The sequence below is a fragment of the Octopus sinensis genome, linkage group LG4 (genome assembly GCF_006345805.1).
Source record: "Octopus sinensis linkage group LG4, ASM634580v1, whole genome shotgun sequence".
Lineage (NCBI taxonomy): Eukaryota > Metazoa > Mollusca > Cephalopoda > Octopoda > Octopodidae > Octopus > Octopus sinensis.
This window is the reverse complement of record NC_043000.1, coordinates 72,397,759-72,413,393: the sequence shown is the minus strand read 5'-3', so window position 1 is coordinate 72,413,393 and position 15,635 is coordinate 72,397,759. Positions and strand designations below refer to the sequence as shown.

The 15,635-nt window shown below is 38.9% G+C and overlaps 1 protein-coding gene across 2 annotated transcripts in view; it reads right to left on the bottom strand.

The window, feature by feature from the left end:
• Positions 1-15,635, bottom strand: part of LOC115210316 (cartilage matrix protein) — a 105,543-nt gene that overhangs the window by 74,478 nt on the left and 15,430 nt on the right. For both annotated transcript variants that reach the window (XM_036502136.1, XM_029778841.2), the window contains exons 2-3: positions 3,958-3,988; positions 3,585-3,733 (exon numbers count right to left, since the gene is read on the bottom strand). In XM_036502136.1, coding sequence (XP_036358029.1) covers positions 3,585-3,733; positions 3,958-3,988 — 180 coding nt within the window. The remainder of the gene's footprint in view (positions 1-3,584; positions 3,734-3,957; positions 3,989-15,635) is intronic.

The following is a 15,635-nucleotide window of genomic DNA, read 5'->3' as shown; positions in this document are numbered from 1 at the left end:
AGAAGTTTCTTCAAAGTTGCCAGGGCTTCATGTGGCTAATAAAGAAACATTTTCCCAGAGGCCATAAGTATTACAAACTCTTCAACCTCTATAATGTCATGGTAAGCTACTCCTGCTTAGACAACATCGCATCTAACACTGCATGCATCAACAACCATAAAAACCCACCTATACAAACTCCAAGCCCAGCCTGCAACTTTTGCACCTACCCTCTAGGAGGATCCTGCCTCTCAAGGGCTGTAGTATACAGAGCCACCCTTACACCATCCGATAGCATCCCTAGGCACCATCTACTAACCCGTAGTATCCATCAACAAGAAATATGAGGCATCGTATTGTTGTCACCAGAAGTACACCCTTCTGGTAAATTTCAAGCACTAACCACCGACAACCCGGATACACATCTTTAGTACCAGTCATGGCCCAGCACCGCCTGCACGAAGGTCACCATTACAAATTAACCCCCATGAACAGAACCGCAAATCACCAATCCCCAACATTTCTGCATGTCTGTCTACCCGCATACTCTCACCCCTTATACATCACCCTTTATGTATGTGTACACGAGTATATATGCGCGCACGCGCAAGTGCGTGACTACTTATATGCATCCGCTCACCGTATGCATGAACATGGATGTGTGTACACGCGTGCACGCCTATATACATGTGCACCCGCGCATGAGTATGTACACATGCATATTTGTGTGAGCGCGCGTGTACGTGTGCTTGTGTGCATATGTACATGGAGATAAAGGTGTGCCCGTGTGTGTTCCCGTGTGTGTGTGAATGTGTGTGCGTGTGTGTGCATGTGCACGCGTGTATGTGTGTGTGTGTGTGTGTGCATATATGCCTTCGTATGTGTATGCCTGTGAGTATGAGCGTGTGTATGTGTGAGTGTGTGTGCATGCCTGTGGATGTATGAATGTACATCTAACGCACATAATATTCGTATATGTACGGACGCATACACGCAGATATATGGACATATACATGTACATATATACACATATAGCCTATATCTACCACTCTTTCCGACTTCTCCCCAACCACACGGCCGATTTCTTGTCCACCACGCGATCGATTTTCTGTTCGCCATGCATTATTTTCCAACTAATTGCTGTCGCTGGATTATCATCATCAAGCTGATATACCGCGGGCTAACGTCCAGTAATAAACTTTAACTCTCTTCAATCGAACTCTCATTCAGATATTCAGATCTCAAAGGCCAAAGACTAGCTACACGCTTAAAATTCAGAGTACCAAGGTATCTGAATCAAACTGTTTTGATCTATCTATCTATCTATCTATCTATCTATCTATCTATCTATCTATCTATCTATCTATCTATCTATCTATCTATCTATCTATCTATCTGTCTGTCTGTCTAATATTTGGGACTAATGGGTATATGTCAATTAGGGTGTTGATGTGTCGAGTAAAGCCCTGGCACGGTTTGGGCTACCTCGTATCATCTGCAGTTGGGGTATATTTCCGTTGGATCTACTTCAGGAATTCAGCAGTGTTAGTTGAGACAATAATCGATTAAGAAAGCAGAAGATGGAATTTGTACTGATCTTTATGACCGCCCGATTTCAAGATCTTTAGCGAGACACTTTATGTATGAATGTACCTGGTATAATCCAGTCTGCAAAATTAATGCAACTCAATATGATGCACAGCGTCCCACCCATGAGGGACAGACGCAGAATGGGTCGAAACGATCGTCGTACAAAATAAAGACTAATACCAAATCCGTCTTCTGTTTCCTTAATCGATTATAAACATATATATAAATCTATCTCTCTACACACACGTATACATATACACGTGAAGGAAAAGACTTTCATCATGTTGAGCGAAGAGTTTATGTTCTCATTACTTTTAGCATGTCCTCCATTTCATATTCTGTGCCGGGCAATGATTTTCGTTTCACTCGTGAGTGATAAATTTAATATGAGCTATAAAGCTGCGTCGCAACCGTCACATATGAGGGGGTACCCAAAAGTAACCGGAGACGTTCTGCTGCTAGAAGACACTTGATGCGACCCCCAGTGTAAATTTCCCAACAGGCGTCGTCGACTGAAGTTGTACTGCCACGTTGTGCGTCTTTATTTTCAAGTGCTTCTTCCCTGTTCGTCGATTTTTGCGATGGCTGAATCGAAAGAACAGCGTGCTTCCGTGAAATTCTGTTTTCTGCTGGGGAAAACGAGAACCAAAACTCTTGTCATGTTTCAGACAGCTTACAAGGACGGTGCCATAAGCAAAGTTTACGAGTGATTTCTACGCTTTAGGAATGGTCACTTGTCACTTGAAGACCGACCTCGTTCAGGATGAACATCGACCTCCCGAACGAATGAAAGCATCATGAAAATTCATGAACTGATCTTGTAGGACCATCACCGAACAACTAACTGGTATATCCTGGAGCTCCTACCATCGAATTTTGAGCGAGGAATTGGGAATGAAAAGAGTTGCAGCAAAATTTGTGTTTCGCTTGCTCACGGAATATCAAAAGCAGTCAAGTTTGAATGTGTGTCGTGAACTAAAAGAACATTTGGAAATTGATCTGGACGTTTTCTTGAAGGTCATCACTGGTGACGAAAGCTGGTACTACGGTTACGACCCGGAAACGAAGCAGCAATCAAGTCAATGGAAGCAGCAATCAAGTCAATGGAAGCATTCAATGTTACCAAGCCCCAAAAGTGCGCGTCAAGTGAAGTCCAATGTCAAGACGATGCTGATTTGTTTCATCGATGCGAAAAGAATTGTTCACAGATAATTTGTTCTTCCTGGTGAAACTGTTAACCAGATTTTGCTTGGCAGTTCTGAAGCGTTTGTGCGGGGAGATGAAAAAAACCCTACCTGTGACAAAGTCGTGAGTGGGGGTTTCATCACAACAATGCGCCTACGCACACCACCTTGTGTATGACAGTTTTTGCCACAAATGGGATGATCCCGCTTATCCACCTTCCCTATTCGCTCGATCTTGCTCCCTGTGGCATTTTTCTGATACCCCGAATGGGGAAAGTCGTTAAATGAGAACATTTTGCAGATGTGTAAGAGGTGAAGAAAAAAAGACGGAGGTGTTAAAAGGTATCACTTTGCACGAGTTCCAGGACTACTTCGAAGAGCGGAAAACATGTCTGGGCCGATGCATTGCTTCAAAGGGAGAATATTTTGAAGGTGATAAAAGTGTAAACATGTAAAACTAGGTGAATAAAATAATAATGCAAAAATCTGATTTCTTTTTTGGTACGCCTCTCATCCTTAGCAACTTCTGTATCTTTTTGGTGAGCTGAAGTAGGTAACTTTCAACAGAATATTGAAAACAGCAACTATTTCCCCAATGAACTGGAACATAATAGTGCAGCAAATTTGGTCAAGGAAAAACACTGCAATATTTTCTGAATTATTACTCGCATAAAATAACCTACATTGGGATTACGCTAAATGTTTGCATATGGATGCAATATCAGCTAAAACATATAGACGACATCCAACTACAGACATTTGTTTTTTAAATGCTAAAATTTCAAGAAATATATCAAATATTTACAAGTACATTTGTAAATTACTACAAACCTGATTTGCTTCTAATCCAATATTCAAATTCTTGACGAAGTATTTAACAAAATTCAATTGTTTCTCAAAATCGCTCTTCCATATGCTGGTTGAAGAATCTAATACGAACACAATATCTGCTACTTTATTGCATCGTCCTGTATATTTACCTAAAAATAACACCAACAACATCGTAAATTTCAGGTAAAAAGACCGGCATTATAGTAATATGAACTAATGAGGGAACTTCGGCGTGGTCACTCAATCTTCTAGAAATTGCAGCCAAATTTGACTTATCTCAATAAATAAATAAATTAATTAAAAATAAAATAAAGAACAATGTACTAGGTTATATATAAGCAATATCATACAAAAATCAATTAAAATAACTCACGATTGAAAGCTTCTGATTGTATTATGAATATCTGAAATGATCATAAACATAACATTAATACATTTCGAATAGGGAAATCATCTTGAAGCATAATATATTCTATTCCTAAACATAATTCTAAAACCGCCGCACTACCTAAAACATATCCACAATTATCTCATTATGGCGACGATACAGGAGTATGTATAGGATTTCTTTTCAAAACTTAAACCATTGTTCGATGAAAACAGGTTTTGCGAGTAAGAATGTGTGCTACTTTTTATTTAGCTAGTAAAATGTGTGAGAAAGCAGTAAAGTTAGCAATGATACCTACCTTTAAAGATTTGGGGAGAATTTAAATATGCTCGTCTGTTATGAACCGGAAGTAATTAAAGAATCAGTTCGCTGAACAACTCAAGAACCAGAGTGTTGGACAATTTTCTAACCCAATGTAATTGCACACCAGTTCGAATTTTGATTGTGCCCGGCCACAAATCCGATGCTCCTCTGAGACAAGACTATGTCATTATCTAATTTACGACATTCGATATTCCAAATTATATGGTGAATATCTGTACTTTTGAACCTAAATGTCTCTCCTCGCCAGACATCGACGTGAAACTTCAACAATTCATGTCTGTAATGCAAGCCATATGCTACAAATATGTCCCAGAGAGAAAGGCCACTGTACACAAGAACAAAATCCCCAGAGAGAGGAAAATTCTAATGAGACGGCGTACAAAATTTTCAAATCGCCTAAACAAACAGATTGAAAGCATTGAAAAGTCCCGCCTAAAAATAAAACTGTTGGAAATCGAAAAATGTCTGAAACCCTCCCATGAAAAGGAAAGAGCAGACAAAGAAGCCTGGGCTATAGACAACATAAAATCTAACCCCAAAGCTTTCTACAGGTATGCCAAAGAAACGACTAACAGGGGGGAGGGCTACAGGAAAATCAAAGAGTGAGAATGTATTCTGTATGACTGGTGTTAAAATTCGAATTGTTTTAAGAATGAGTGCTATAGCGTTTGGGTGTGAGAAATTGCCTACATGTATGTGTGTGTGCGCCTATGTATGTGTGGCAGTGTGTTTAGAAGTGTGTTTAGATGAAATGAAAACAGACTCAGCTACTGGCCCCGATGGATTCCCGGCAATCCTCCTAAAAGCATGTAAGAGAGTCCTAGCAAGACCACTGCAGTTCCTCTTTCAGAGCTTCCTTGCAGCTGGCAAACTTCCAAGAAAACTGAAGGAAGGTAAAATATGCCCCATTCATAAAGGAGGTAGCAGAGCGGAAGCCAAGAACTATAGACCTATCTCTCTGACCTCACACATCAGCAAGGTCATGGAACGAATAGTCAGAAGGAAGCTGATCACCTTCCTTGAAGAAAATGACTTGCTGCCCGACACCCAACATGGTTTCCGACCAGGGAGAAGCTGTTTAACTCAGCTCCTACAACACTATGACTGGGTGCTGAAACGGCTGCTCAACCACTCAAATGTGGAAGTGATATATCTCGACTTTGCAAAGGCCTTTGATAAAGTCGATCATGGAATGATATGTCACAAACTGCGTGATCTCAACATAGTTGGAAAACTGGGAGAATGGCTTCATGACTTTCTGAAAGATAGAAGTCAGGTGGTAGTGGCCAATGGGGCCACTTCCATTAACACGCAAATAGTGAGCGGTGTTCCGCAGGGCACTGTTCTGGGACCACTACTGTTCATAATGGCCCTCTCAGACATGCCCTCAGCCACGCAGAGAGCCACGATCACAAGTTATGCAGATGATACAAAAGTCTCACAGGCAATACAGAACCCTGAGGACACTAAACACCTGCAATGTGAGCTAGACAAAATATACAAGTGGGCCGAAAAGAATAGCATGCAGTTCAATGCTGAAAAGTTTCAAGCTCTATACTATCAGCATGCAAAACTAAATGCAATACCCAATGAATACACTGGACCCGGAGGAATAGCAATCCCAGAGGCACAATCAGTGCGTGACCTGGGTATTTACATGAGTGATGACGCGACCTTTCGTGTACATGTTGCTAAATTGGCAATGAAATGTAGACGACTGGCCGGATGGATCCTCAGAACCTTTAGAACAAGAGAAGAAGAAACCATGATGGTCCTCTGGAGGACACTTGTCCTAAGCCACTTTGACTACTGCTCTCAGTTATGGTCACCATCCAGTGTCAAGTTGATCACAGAGCTCGAGGCGATCCAACGTAGCTACACGAAGAAGATAGCCTCTATGCAGAATGTAAGCTACTGGGAAAGACTCAGGAAATTAAAATTATATTCCCTGGAGCGTAGGCGGGAAAGATATGCCATAATATACATCTGGAAGATCCTGGAGGGAAGTGTCCTGAACTTTGGCATCGAGAGTTACGCAAATGCCAGAACTGGGCGCCACTGCGTGGTGCCTAGGACTCCAAACTTGCCATCAAGATGTAGGACAAGATTCTGTGATAGCCTGGGCTTCCGAGGCCCACAGCTCTTCAATATCCTCCCGAAGAACCTGAGAGACCTGCATGGGGTGGATACAGATGTCTTTAAAATGAAGCTGGATCTCTTCCTGTCAGGTGTCCCAGATGAACCAACTTCACGGCAGGAGGTGCAGATGAGGGCAGCTGCATCGAACTCTCTCATGCACCAAATAGCAGCTGCTAGAAAGCCTTCATGAAGTGAAACCAAGTAGCAACACCAAATGGCGGTGCCCCAGCATGGCCACAGCTCATAAGCTGAAACTGGAAAAAATCAAATCTACTTTCCCTATAACACAGCTTTGTCAGCTGTACATCAGCAACAAATACTTCTATTTATTTGAAGTATTTTACATTTTCCAAAGTTAAGAGTATACATTCCAAATATTAGCAATTGTTCAACAAACTTTTATTCTGCATTAAGGTATCTATCTCTACTTACCTCCATCTCTCCGCCAGCAATATATAGAAAAACAAAAGCCAATATGAGAGTTTCTTTCGTGGTAATTGCCGTAGTGTAGATTGTTCTAACAAAATATTCACGTTTGAGTGGGGATAATATTACTTCTCAGTATTAATAGTGCTTCTGTCGCTAATATATATATTTTTAACAAGTTGACTGACTAATAGTAATACCAGCACCTGTTCTGGCACTATTTTTCTACATTTCATTGACGAGACGATGGATCGCTGGTACCTCTAGTGGTTGAGTGTCTATCATTGATGAGACTAAGGAAGGTCGAAATCACGTGAGCTGGTGGTCTCGGCTGAGATTTATCTTGCTGCTAGCGATATAAACAAGAGTGTATTTTGCACCAAAAGCCAATTGAAAGTTTCTCTCATGGTAACTACCGCAGTATAGTTTGTTCTAACGGAACATTCACGTTTAAGTGGGGATAAATATTACTACATATATATATATGTATATATCTCAATAGCCAAGATAAAACTCTGAGTTTCGGATGCCGAGGTGGAAATCCACAACACCATCTCTTCGGTTATCTGGCCAGATATTATTGTAATATATCCGTGTCAGAGTTTACTCAAGCTGTTTTGCATATTCCATCGGAAAATTATAAACATTACGATTATTACGTAATTCCGAGCTTTCTAAACAGCTGTCGAGTCAAGGAATTATGAATTTTCTTCTAAGTATTCTTTATTTTTTATGCTCTATGTATATATGTTTGCATGTGCATATATATATATATATATATATATATATATATATATATAGTGTAGGAAGAAATGGAGCTGAACGAAGATTTAACAAAATTCCTTTTTATTATTTTCTACATATGTTTCAAAGGCTGCAAAGTCCCTAATTCGGATTGAATAATGAGACCATTTTGCAGGAAAATCCAGGAACTTAATTCTCCAACAAAATGCACATCAAACTTTTCGACAAACGCTCGCGAGGAGCCCATGGGATAAATGGCACAGAACTGTCTCTCAATATGCGTTGACGCCAGGCCGGGTGAAAGCCGACGAAAAAGTCCGTTGCGATAAAACAAGGTCAAAATCCGGCTAACAGGGGAGAGGGCTACAGGAAAATCAAAGAGTGAGAATGTATTCTGTATGACTGGTGTTAAAATTCGAATTGTTTTAAGAATGAGTGCTATAGCGTTTGGGTGTGAGAAATTGCCTACATGTATGTGTGTGTGCGCCTATGTATGTGTGGCAGTGTGTTTAGAAGGCTGCAAGGGAGAGAGATATAGCAGCTATTAATGGTCAAGCAGCTGAAAAAAACTGTGTCTGTGTGTTCGTCTGTAACCAGTTGGTAGAGGGATGGAATGTCAACAATGGGAGGATAACAGTGACATCCCTGAAGGCAGTTCTAGATAAGTAGCAGTTCTTACGCTAATAGGGGAATGATTTCCCCTTACAAATTTAATTCAAAATTCTTTTCTTTTCTTAGGAAATCAAGGGGTTAACTATCTTAGACTTCATTGGAATGTAAGAAATGTGTGCAGCCTCCAGTGCGGGCATCTAAAAGAATTTTTCCACAATCGAGTTAACAAGTTGCCCTTGGGCGAACAGAATATGAAATAGTTCTGAGTTGCAAAGATTACAGATTCTTTTGCCTCTATCAAACGGTAAAGACACCGATAAAATCGACCATTCCAGTCTAAAGGTTGAATTCGCGTTCTTCAAACGCCAGACTACTTTACTTAGTCCAGTAGCGTGTTGCTTTCCAAAATCGCGAAACGTTGAGAAATGATTCGATATTCTAACAGCCAATTTCGATGATGAAGCTCCGATATACATATAGACATCTGAATCAGTATAAACTGTGCACTGGTAAATGGCGCTTCTAATCTTGGAATTACTAGATAAGAACCTTATTCTATTGGGGTTAGCTTCCGATATTAATACGGCGTTCTTATTACTATGATGATTGTAAAAACTACGGCTGTCTTCGACATTATTAACCCCATCATCATTACTATTTAATGCAATATCGCCTGTATACTCCCTGCCACTGAGAACGCTGTAATTGCTAATGTCCGTGATACTACTGTTGTTAAAACCGCTGCTAATATTGTTGTTGGGACTCCCTACATTATTGACTCGATCAGTGCCCTTATCCCTATTACCATTACTTACGTTAAAGTCGCTACCCTTGCTCTTATCCTTATTACTATTACTAACTCCAAGGCTGGCATGGAGGTTGCTAATATCTGTGCCAGTTCTATTATTATTATTATTATTATTATTACTGCGTGTTATTAGTCTGGCGTTTGAAGAACGCGAATTCAACCTTTAGACTGGAATGGTCGATTTTATCGGTGTCTTTACCGTTTGATAGAGGTTTGTCGAAAAGTTTGATGTGCATTTTGTTGGAGAATTAAGTTCCTGGATTTTCCTGAAGAGAAGGCTGCAAAATGGTCTCATTATTCAATCCGAATTAGGGACTTTGCAGCCTTTAAAACATATGTAGAAAATAATAAAAAGGAATTTTGTTAAATCTTCGTTCAGCTTCATTTCTTCCTACACTAAATATATAAACTTCAAATTTCCGCATTAAGGCACGGGTTTGAGACCCCATGGTCGTAACCTCAACCGTGATTTTTCTGTTGTGATTTTTGCTACCCAGGTATCGGTTATCTTTTGAATAATCCGTAACAAGATAATTCATTTATCCATTTCAATAACTATATATATATATATATATATACACACACACACACACACACACATATATATATATATATATATATATATATATATATATATATATATATATATATATATATATATATATATACATATATACATATATATATATATATATATATATATATATATATATATATATATATATATATATATATATATATATATACATATATATATATATGTATACATATATATATGTATATATCTCAATAGCCAAGATAAAACTCTGAGTTTCGGATGCCGAGGTGGAAATCCACAACACCATCTCTTCGGTTATCTGGCCAGATATTATTGTAATATATCCGTGTCAGAGTTTACTCAAGCTGTTTTGCATATTCCATCGGAAAATTATAAACATTACGATTATTACGTAATTCCGAGCTTTCTAAACAGCTGTCGAGTCAAGGAATTATGAATTTTCTTCTAAGTATTCTTTATTTTTTATGCTCTATGTATATATGTTTGCATGTGCATATATATATATATATATATATTATATATATATATATATATATATAGTGTAGGAAGAAATGGAGCTGAACGAAGATTTAACAAAATTCCTTTTTATTATTTTCTACATATGTTTCAAAGGCTGCAAAGTCCCTAATTCGGATTGAATAATGAGACCATTTTGCAGGAAAATCCAGGAACTTAATTCTCCAACAAAATGCACATCAAACTTTTCGACAAACGCTCGCGAGGAGCCCATGGGATAAATGGCACAGAACTGTCTCTCAATATGCGTTGACGCCAGGCCGGGTGAAAGCCGACGAAAAAGTCCGTTGCGATAAAACAAGGTCAAAATCCGGCTAACAGGGGAGAGGGCTACAGGAAAATCAAAGAGTGAGAATGTATTCTGTATGACTGGTGTTAAAATTCGAATTGTTTTAAGAATGAGTGCTATAGCGTTTGGGTGTGAGAAATGCCTACATGTATGTGTGTGTGCGCCTATGTATGTGTGGCAGTGTGTGTTTAGAAGGCTGCAAGGGAGAGAGATATAGCAGCTATTAATGGTCAAGCAGCTGAAAAAAACTGTGTCTGTGTGTTCGTCTGTAACCAGTTGGTAGAGGGATGGAATGTCAACAATGGGAGGATAACAGTGACATCCCTGAAGGCAGTTCTAGATAAGTAGCAGTTCTTACGCTAATAGGGGAATGATTTCCCCTTACAAATTTAATTCAAAATTCTTTTCTTTTCTTAGGAAATCAAGGGGTTAACTATCTTAGACTTCATTGGAATGTAAGAAATGTGTGCAGCCTCCAGTGCGGGCATCTAAAAGAATTTTTCCACAATCGAGTTAACAAGTTGCCCTTGGGCGAACAGAATATGAAATAGTTCTGAGTTGCAAAGATTACAGATTCTTTTGCCTCTATCAAACGGTAAAGACACCGATAAAATCGACCATTCCAGTCTAAAGGTTGAATTCGCGTTCTTCAAACGCCAGACTACTTTACTTAGTCCAGTAGCGTGTTGCTTTCCAAAATCGCGAAACGTTGAGAAATGATTCGATATTCTAACAGCCAATTTCGATGATGAAGCTCCGATATACATATAGACATCTGAATCAGTATAAACTGTGCACTGGTAAATGGCGCTTCTAATCTTGGAATTACTAGATAAGAACCTTATTCTATTGGGGTTAGCTTCCGATATTAATACGGCGTTCTTATTACTATGATGATTGTAAAAACTACGGCTGTCTTCGACATTATTAACCCCATCATCATTACTATTTAATGCAATATCGCCTGTATACTCCCTGCCACTGAGAACGCTGTAATTGCTAATGTCCGTGATACTACTGTTGTTAAAACCGCTGCTAATATTGTTGTTGGGACTCCCTACATTATTGACTCGATCAGTGCCCTTATCCCTATTACCATTACTTACGTTAAAGTCGCTACCCTTGCTCTTATCCTTATTACTATTACTAACTCCAAGGCTGGCATGGAGGTTGCTAATATCTGTGCCAGTTCTATTATTATTATTATTATTATTATTACTGCGTGTTATTAGTCTGGCGTTTGAAGAACGCGAATTCAACCTTTAGACTGGAATGGTCGATTTTATCGTGTCTTTACCGTTTGATAGAGGTTTGTCGAAAAGTTTGATGTGCATTTTGTTGGAGAATTAAGTTCCTGGATTTTCCTGAAGAGAAGGCTGCAAAATGGTCTCATTATTCAATCCGAATTAGGGACTTTGCAGCCTTTAAAACATATGTAGAAAATAATAAAAAGGAATTTTGTTAAATCTTCGTTCAGCTTCATTTCTTCCTACACTAAATATATAAACTTCAAATTTCCGCATTAAGGCACGGGTTTGAGACCCCATGGTCGTAACCTCAACCGTGATTTTTCTGTTGTGATTTTTGCTACCCAGGTATCGGTTATCTTTTGAATAATCCGTAACAAGATAATTCATTTATCCATTTCAATAACTATATATATATATATATATACACACACACACACACACACACATATATATATATATATATATATATATATATATATATATATATATATATATATATATATATAATATATATATATATATACATAATATATATATATAATATATATATATATATATATATATATATATATATATATATATATATACATAATATATATATATATGTATACATATATATATATGTATATATATATATATAATTATATATATTGGTAAAAACTGTAAGATAACAAAAGAAAGAAAGAGACCTCAATATAATGTAAATAGAGGAAATTTATCTGTAAAATAATATGTGACAATTATTCAATAGCCAAGATAACTTCTGAGTTTCGGAAGGTCAACCCCGAGGACCAAGAAATAAGAACCCACAGAATGGTACAAGCCATAGCCACTCATAATAAAAAGGAATACTTGTGGAATTTCCCGGTGAAGACCTCAGCAAAATGTAAGCACAACGGACCTGATATTATGATTTGGGATAGAGAAGTGAAACTGTGCACAGTTGTGGAAATTAGCTGCTCTGCGGATGTTAACATAAAGCTGGCGATCAGGGAAAAAGCGAATACCTACGCTGAACTATTGAGAAATCTGCAGTTACTCTATCCAGATTACAAGCTCAGATTTATACCTGTAATTATTGGGGCTCTGGTGATATGTAACTAAATACCAATGTTGAGAAGTTAGGCCTCTCAAAACCAGAAGGGAGAAAGCTAATTTGGAGGATACACATTCAATCCCTCACTGGAACTGTAAAAATCTGTAAAACTTTCCAGAAGCTTATCATTTAAATATATATATATGAGCATGTCTGGATATGCAACTATATGCATGAGAATAAATGCATAAAACAAACACATACATACATACATACATACATACATACATACATACATACATACATACATACATACATACATACATGCAAACATACATATATATATATAATATATATATATATATATATATATATATATATATCAGGGGCAAACAAGTACGTATACGAGTCGCACTGCATATTAGAAGACGCTAATGTCTGAAAACTACCTGACATATCAGCATAAAAATAACACTTGTACTCATGCAAATAAACGTAACAGATTCATGAAATGGTCCAATTACATATCAACTTATCTCAACATTAAGGGGCATATTTTTTTCACTCGTTTATTACTATTCTTATTTTATTGTTTTAACTCATGTCCATTGTCCGGAAATCTTTCGTCACACATCTGTGACCGCTTCAGCAACACTTTTCGTTTTCATGTGTATTTTTGCTCCACTTACCACATTCTGTTATTCCAAGATGCGTATCCTTATGTGCGCATGCATTTGAGTCCTTGTTTGTGTGTATGCGTAGTCCATACAGTGCCGGGATGTCATTGCTGGTAGCCTGGAAGTTGTTGGCCGTGCGTTTCTTTGCTCCTAGGATGTTTGACATCATCATATGAGCAGTGAGGATCTTCTCTTTCTCTTTCTCTCTCTCTCCTCATACTCTCGTATCGTTGTTTACATCATATTGGTGATTTGGGGATGCATCACTTAGATGTCGTTCGACAGGCTGTCTACTGATATTCCGCCGGACTTTTCCGTGCGGAAACACACGACTTCCCTATTTCTTGTGCGCTGTATGCGCTTGCGCAGACCACTTGTGGTCTTCTTGCAGAGTCTTCTAGTGTTTTGTTCTAAAATTTTTATAAGTTTAGTACTGGCTATGCTGAATCGTGCTTCTATTTCGTCATTCGTCTGTTGAGGGATGCAAACCCTTTCGTTGAAGGGTACCTACCCAATATGAGGGAAACAACGATACGGGTGTGTGAGGAGAGAGAGAGAAAAGATCCTCAATCTCATATGATGACGTGGTCAAACAACCTAGGAACAAAGAAGCGAACGGCCAAAAACTTCCAGGGCACCAACAATGACATCCCGGCACTGTATGGACTGCACAAGGATCATAAGATAACTACTGACCCAGTGACAGAACCACCGACGAGACCGGTCTGCGGATCCAATGTTGCCAACGACTACCGGATCTCCTACTTCCTCTCAATGATAATACCTTCTAATAGAAATATCCCCAGATGTGTGTGACAGCGTAGAGGAGCTCCTCAGCAGAATAAATGACTGCAACCGTGCACATGACCTGACGAGATGCATAATAGGCAGTATGGACGTAGTGTTCCTGTACCCATCCATTGATGTTGATTTTGGTGCGGAGAAATGCGTGGAGGTGATCAGCGAGAGCGATGTGGAGTTCCGTGGTGCTGACACTGAAGAATTAGGCCTCCTCCTGAGACTGACATGTGACAATGGTTACTTAGATAAACACGACCTTAGTTGTTTCTGTCCCACTAGATCGATAAGAAGTAGAGGCACCCCCACACATACTCATACACAATAACTTCTATAGCCAAGATGACCTCTAAAGAGAGATGGAATGGGCGGACCAGAGCTAATACGGACCCCCGAAAATAATGATCAAGTTAAAAAGATGGTTGTGCATGCGGTGGATGCGAGTACCATGACCACGCTCAAGGGCCATATATTTAAGTTTAGTAACAAGATATACACCCAAGAGGAAGGTGCAGCCATTGGTTTCAGTATAGCTGGCGATGTGGCTAACCTATTTATGGTATGGTGGGATAGGAGACTCAAAGAGAAATTAGCAGAGAACTCCATAAACATAACCATGTACTCCCGCTTTCTAGATAGTATGAACATAGTAGCCAAATGTTGATGATCTAGAAGCTAACACTATGGAGAGCATCCAACAAATAGCTAACTCCATCCACCAGAGTATAGGGTTAGGGTTAGGAGTCTAGTAAACACTCTATTTATTGATTACCCGTTTTAGACACTGAACTCTGACTAGAAACGAAGAACGCTAAGGTCCTGATCCTTCACTCTCATTATGCCAAACCCATGGCCTCTAAGAACCTTGTTCACAAGAACGTAGTGATTGCAGACAACGCCAACTTCAATATTCTTATAGCTGACTTGGTAAGAGTGATGGAATTGGGACGACACACAACACTTCACCCACCGCATGCATTTCTCTGGGTACAATCAAAGGGACAAGATTAGAGTGTACAAAGGAGCCAGGACTAAATCCTGTAACAACACAGAAAGGACCAGTAATAAGATAAATAAGATCAAAAATTGGTATGACAACAAAAAATACCAGTGCCACGTTCGTTGATGGTATTCCTGGTGGCGAACTAGCACATCTTTTTAGAAAAATATTAAGTAAGACTAATCTACGAAATAAAGTAGTAGAGAGGCCTGATGCTCCATTAAAATCCCTGATCTGCAATGCCTATCCTTTGATAAGTCCCTTTGTATGGAGTACAATTGTGTTGTATGTAATATGAACCCACAGGTTAACTGTAAGGTTAGGAATGTAGTGTATAGTTTACAATGTACTGAAAGATGATACAGAAGCATGATAACTACCTACATTGGAGAGACTGCATTGGAGACTGCATTGGAGAGCGTATATGTGAACATTGGCGAGAGCTCAAAGACGAGAAAAGCTCGTCAGTGCTCTACCAACATGCT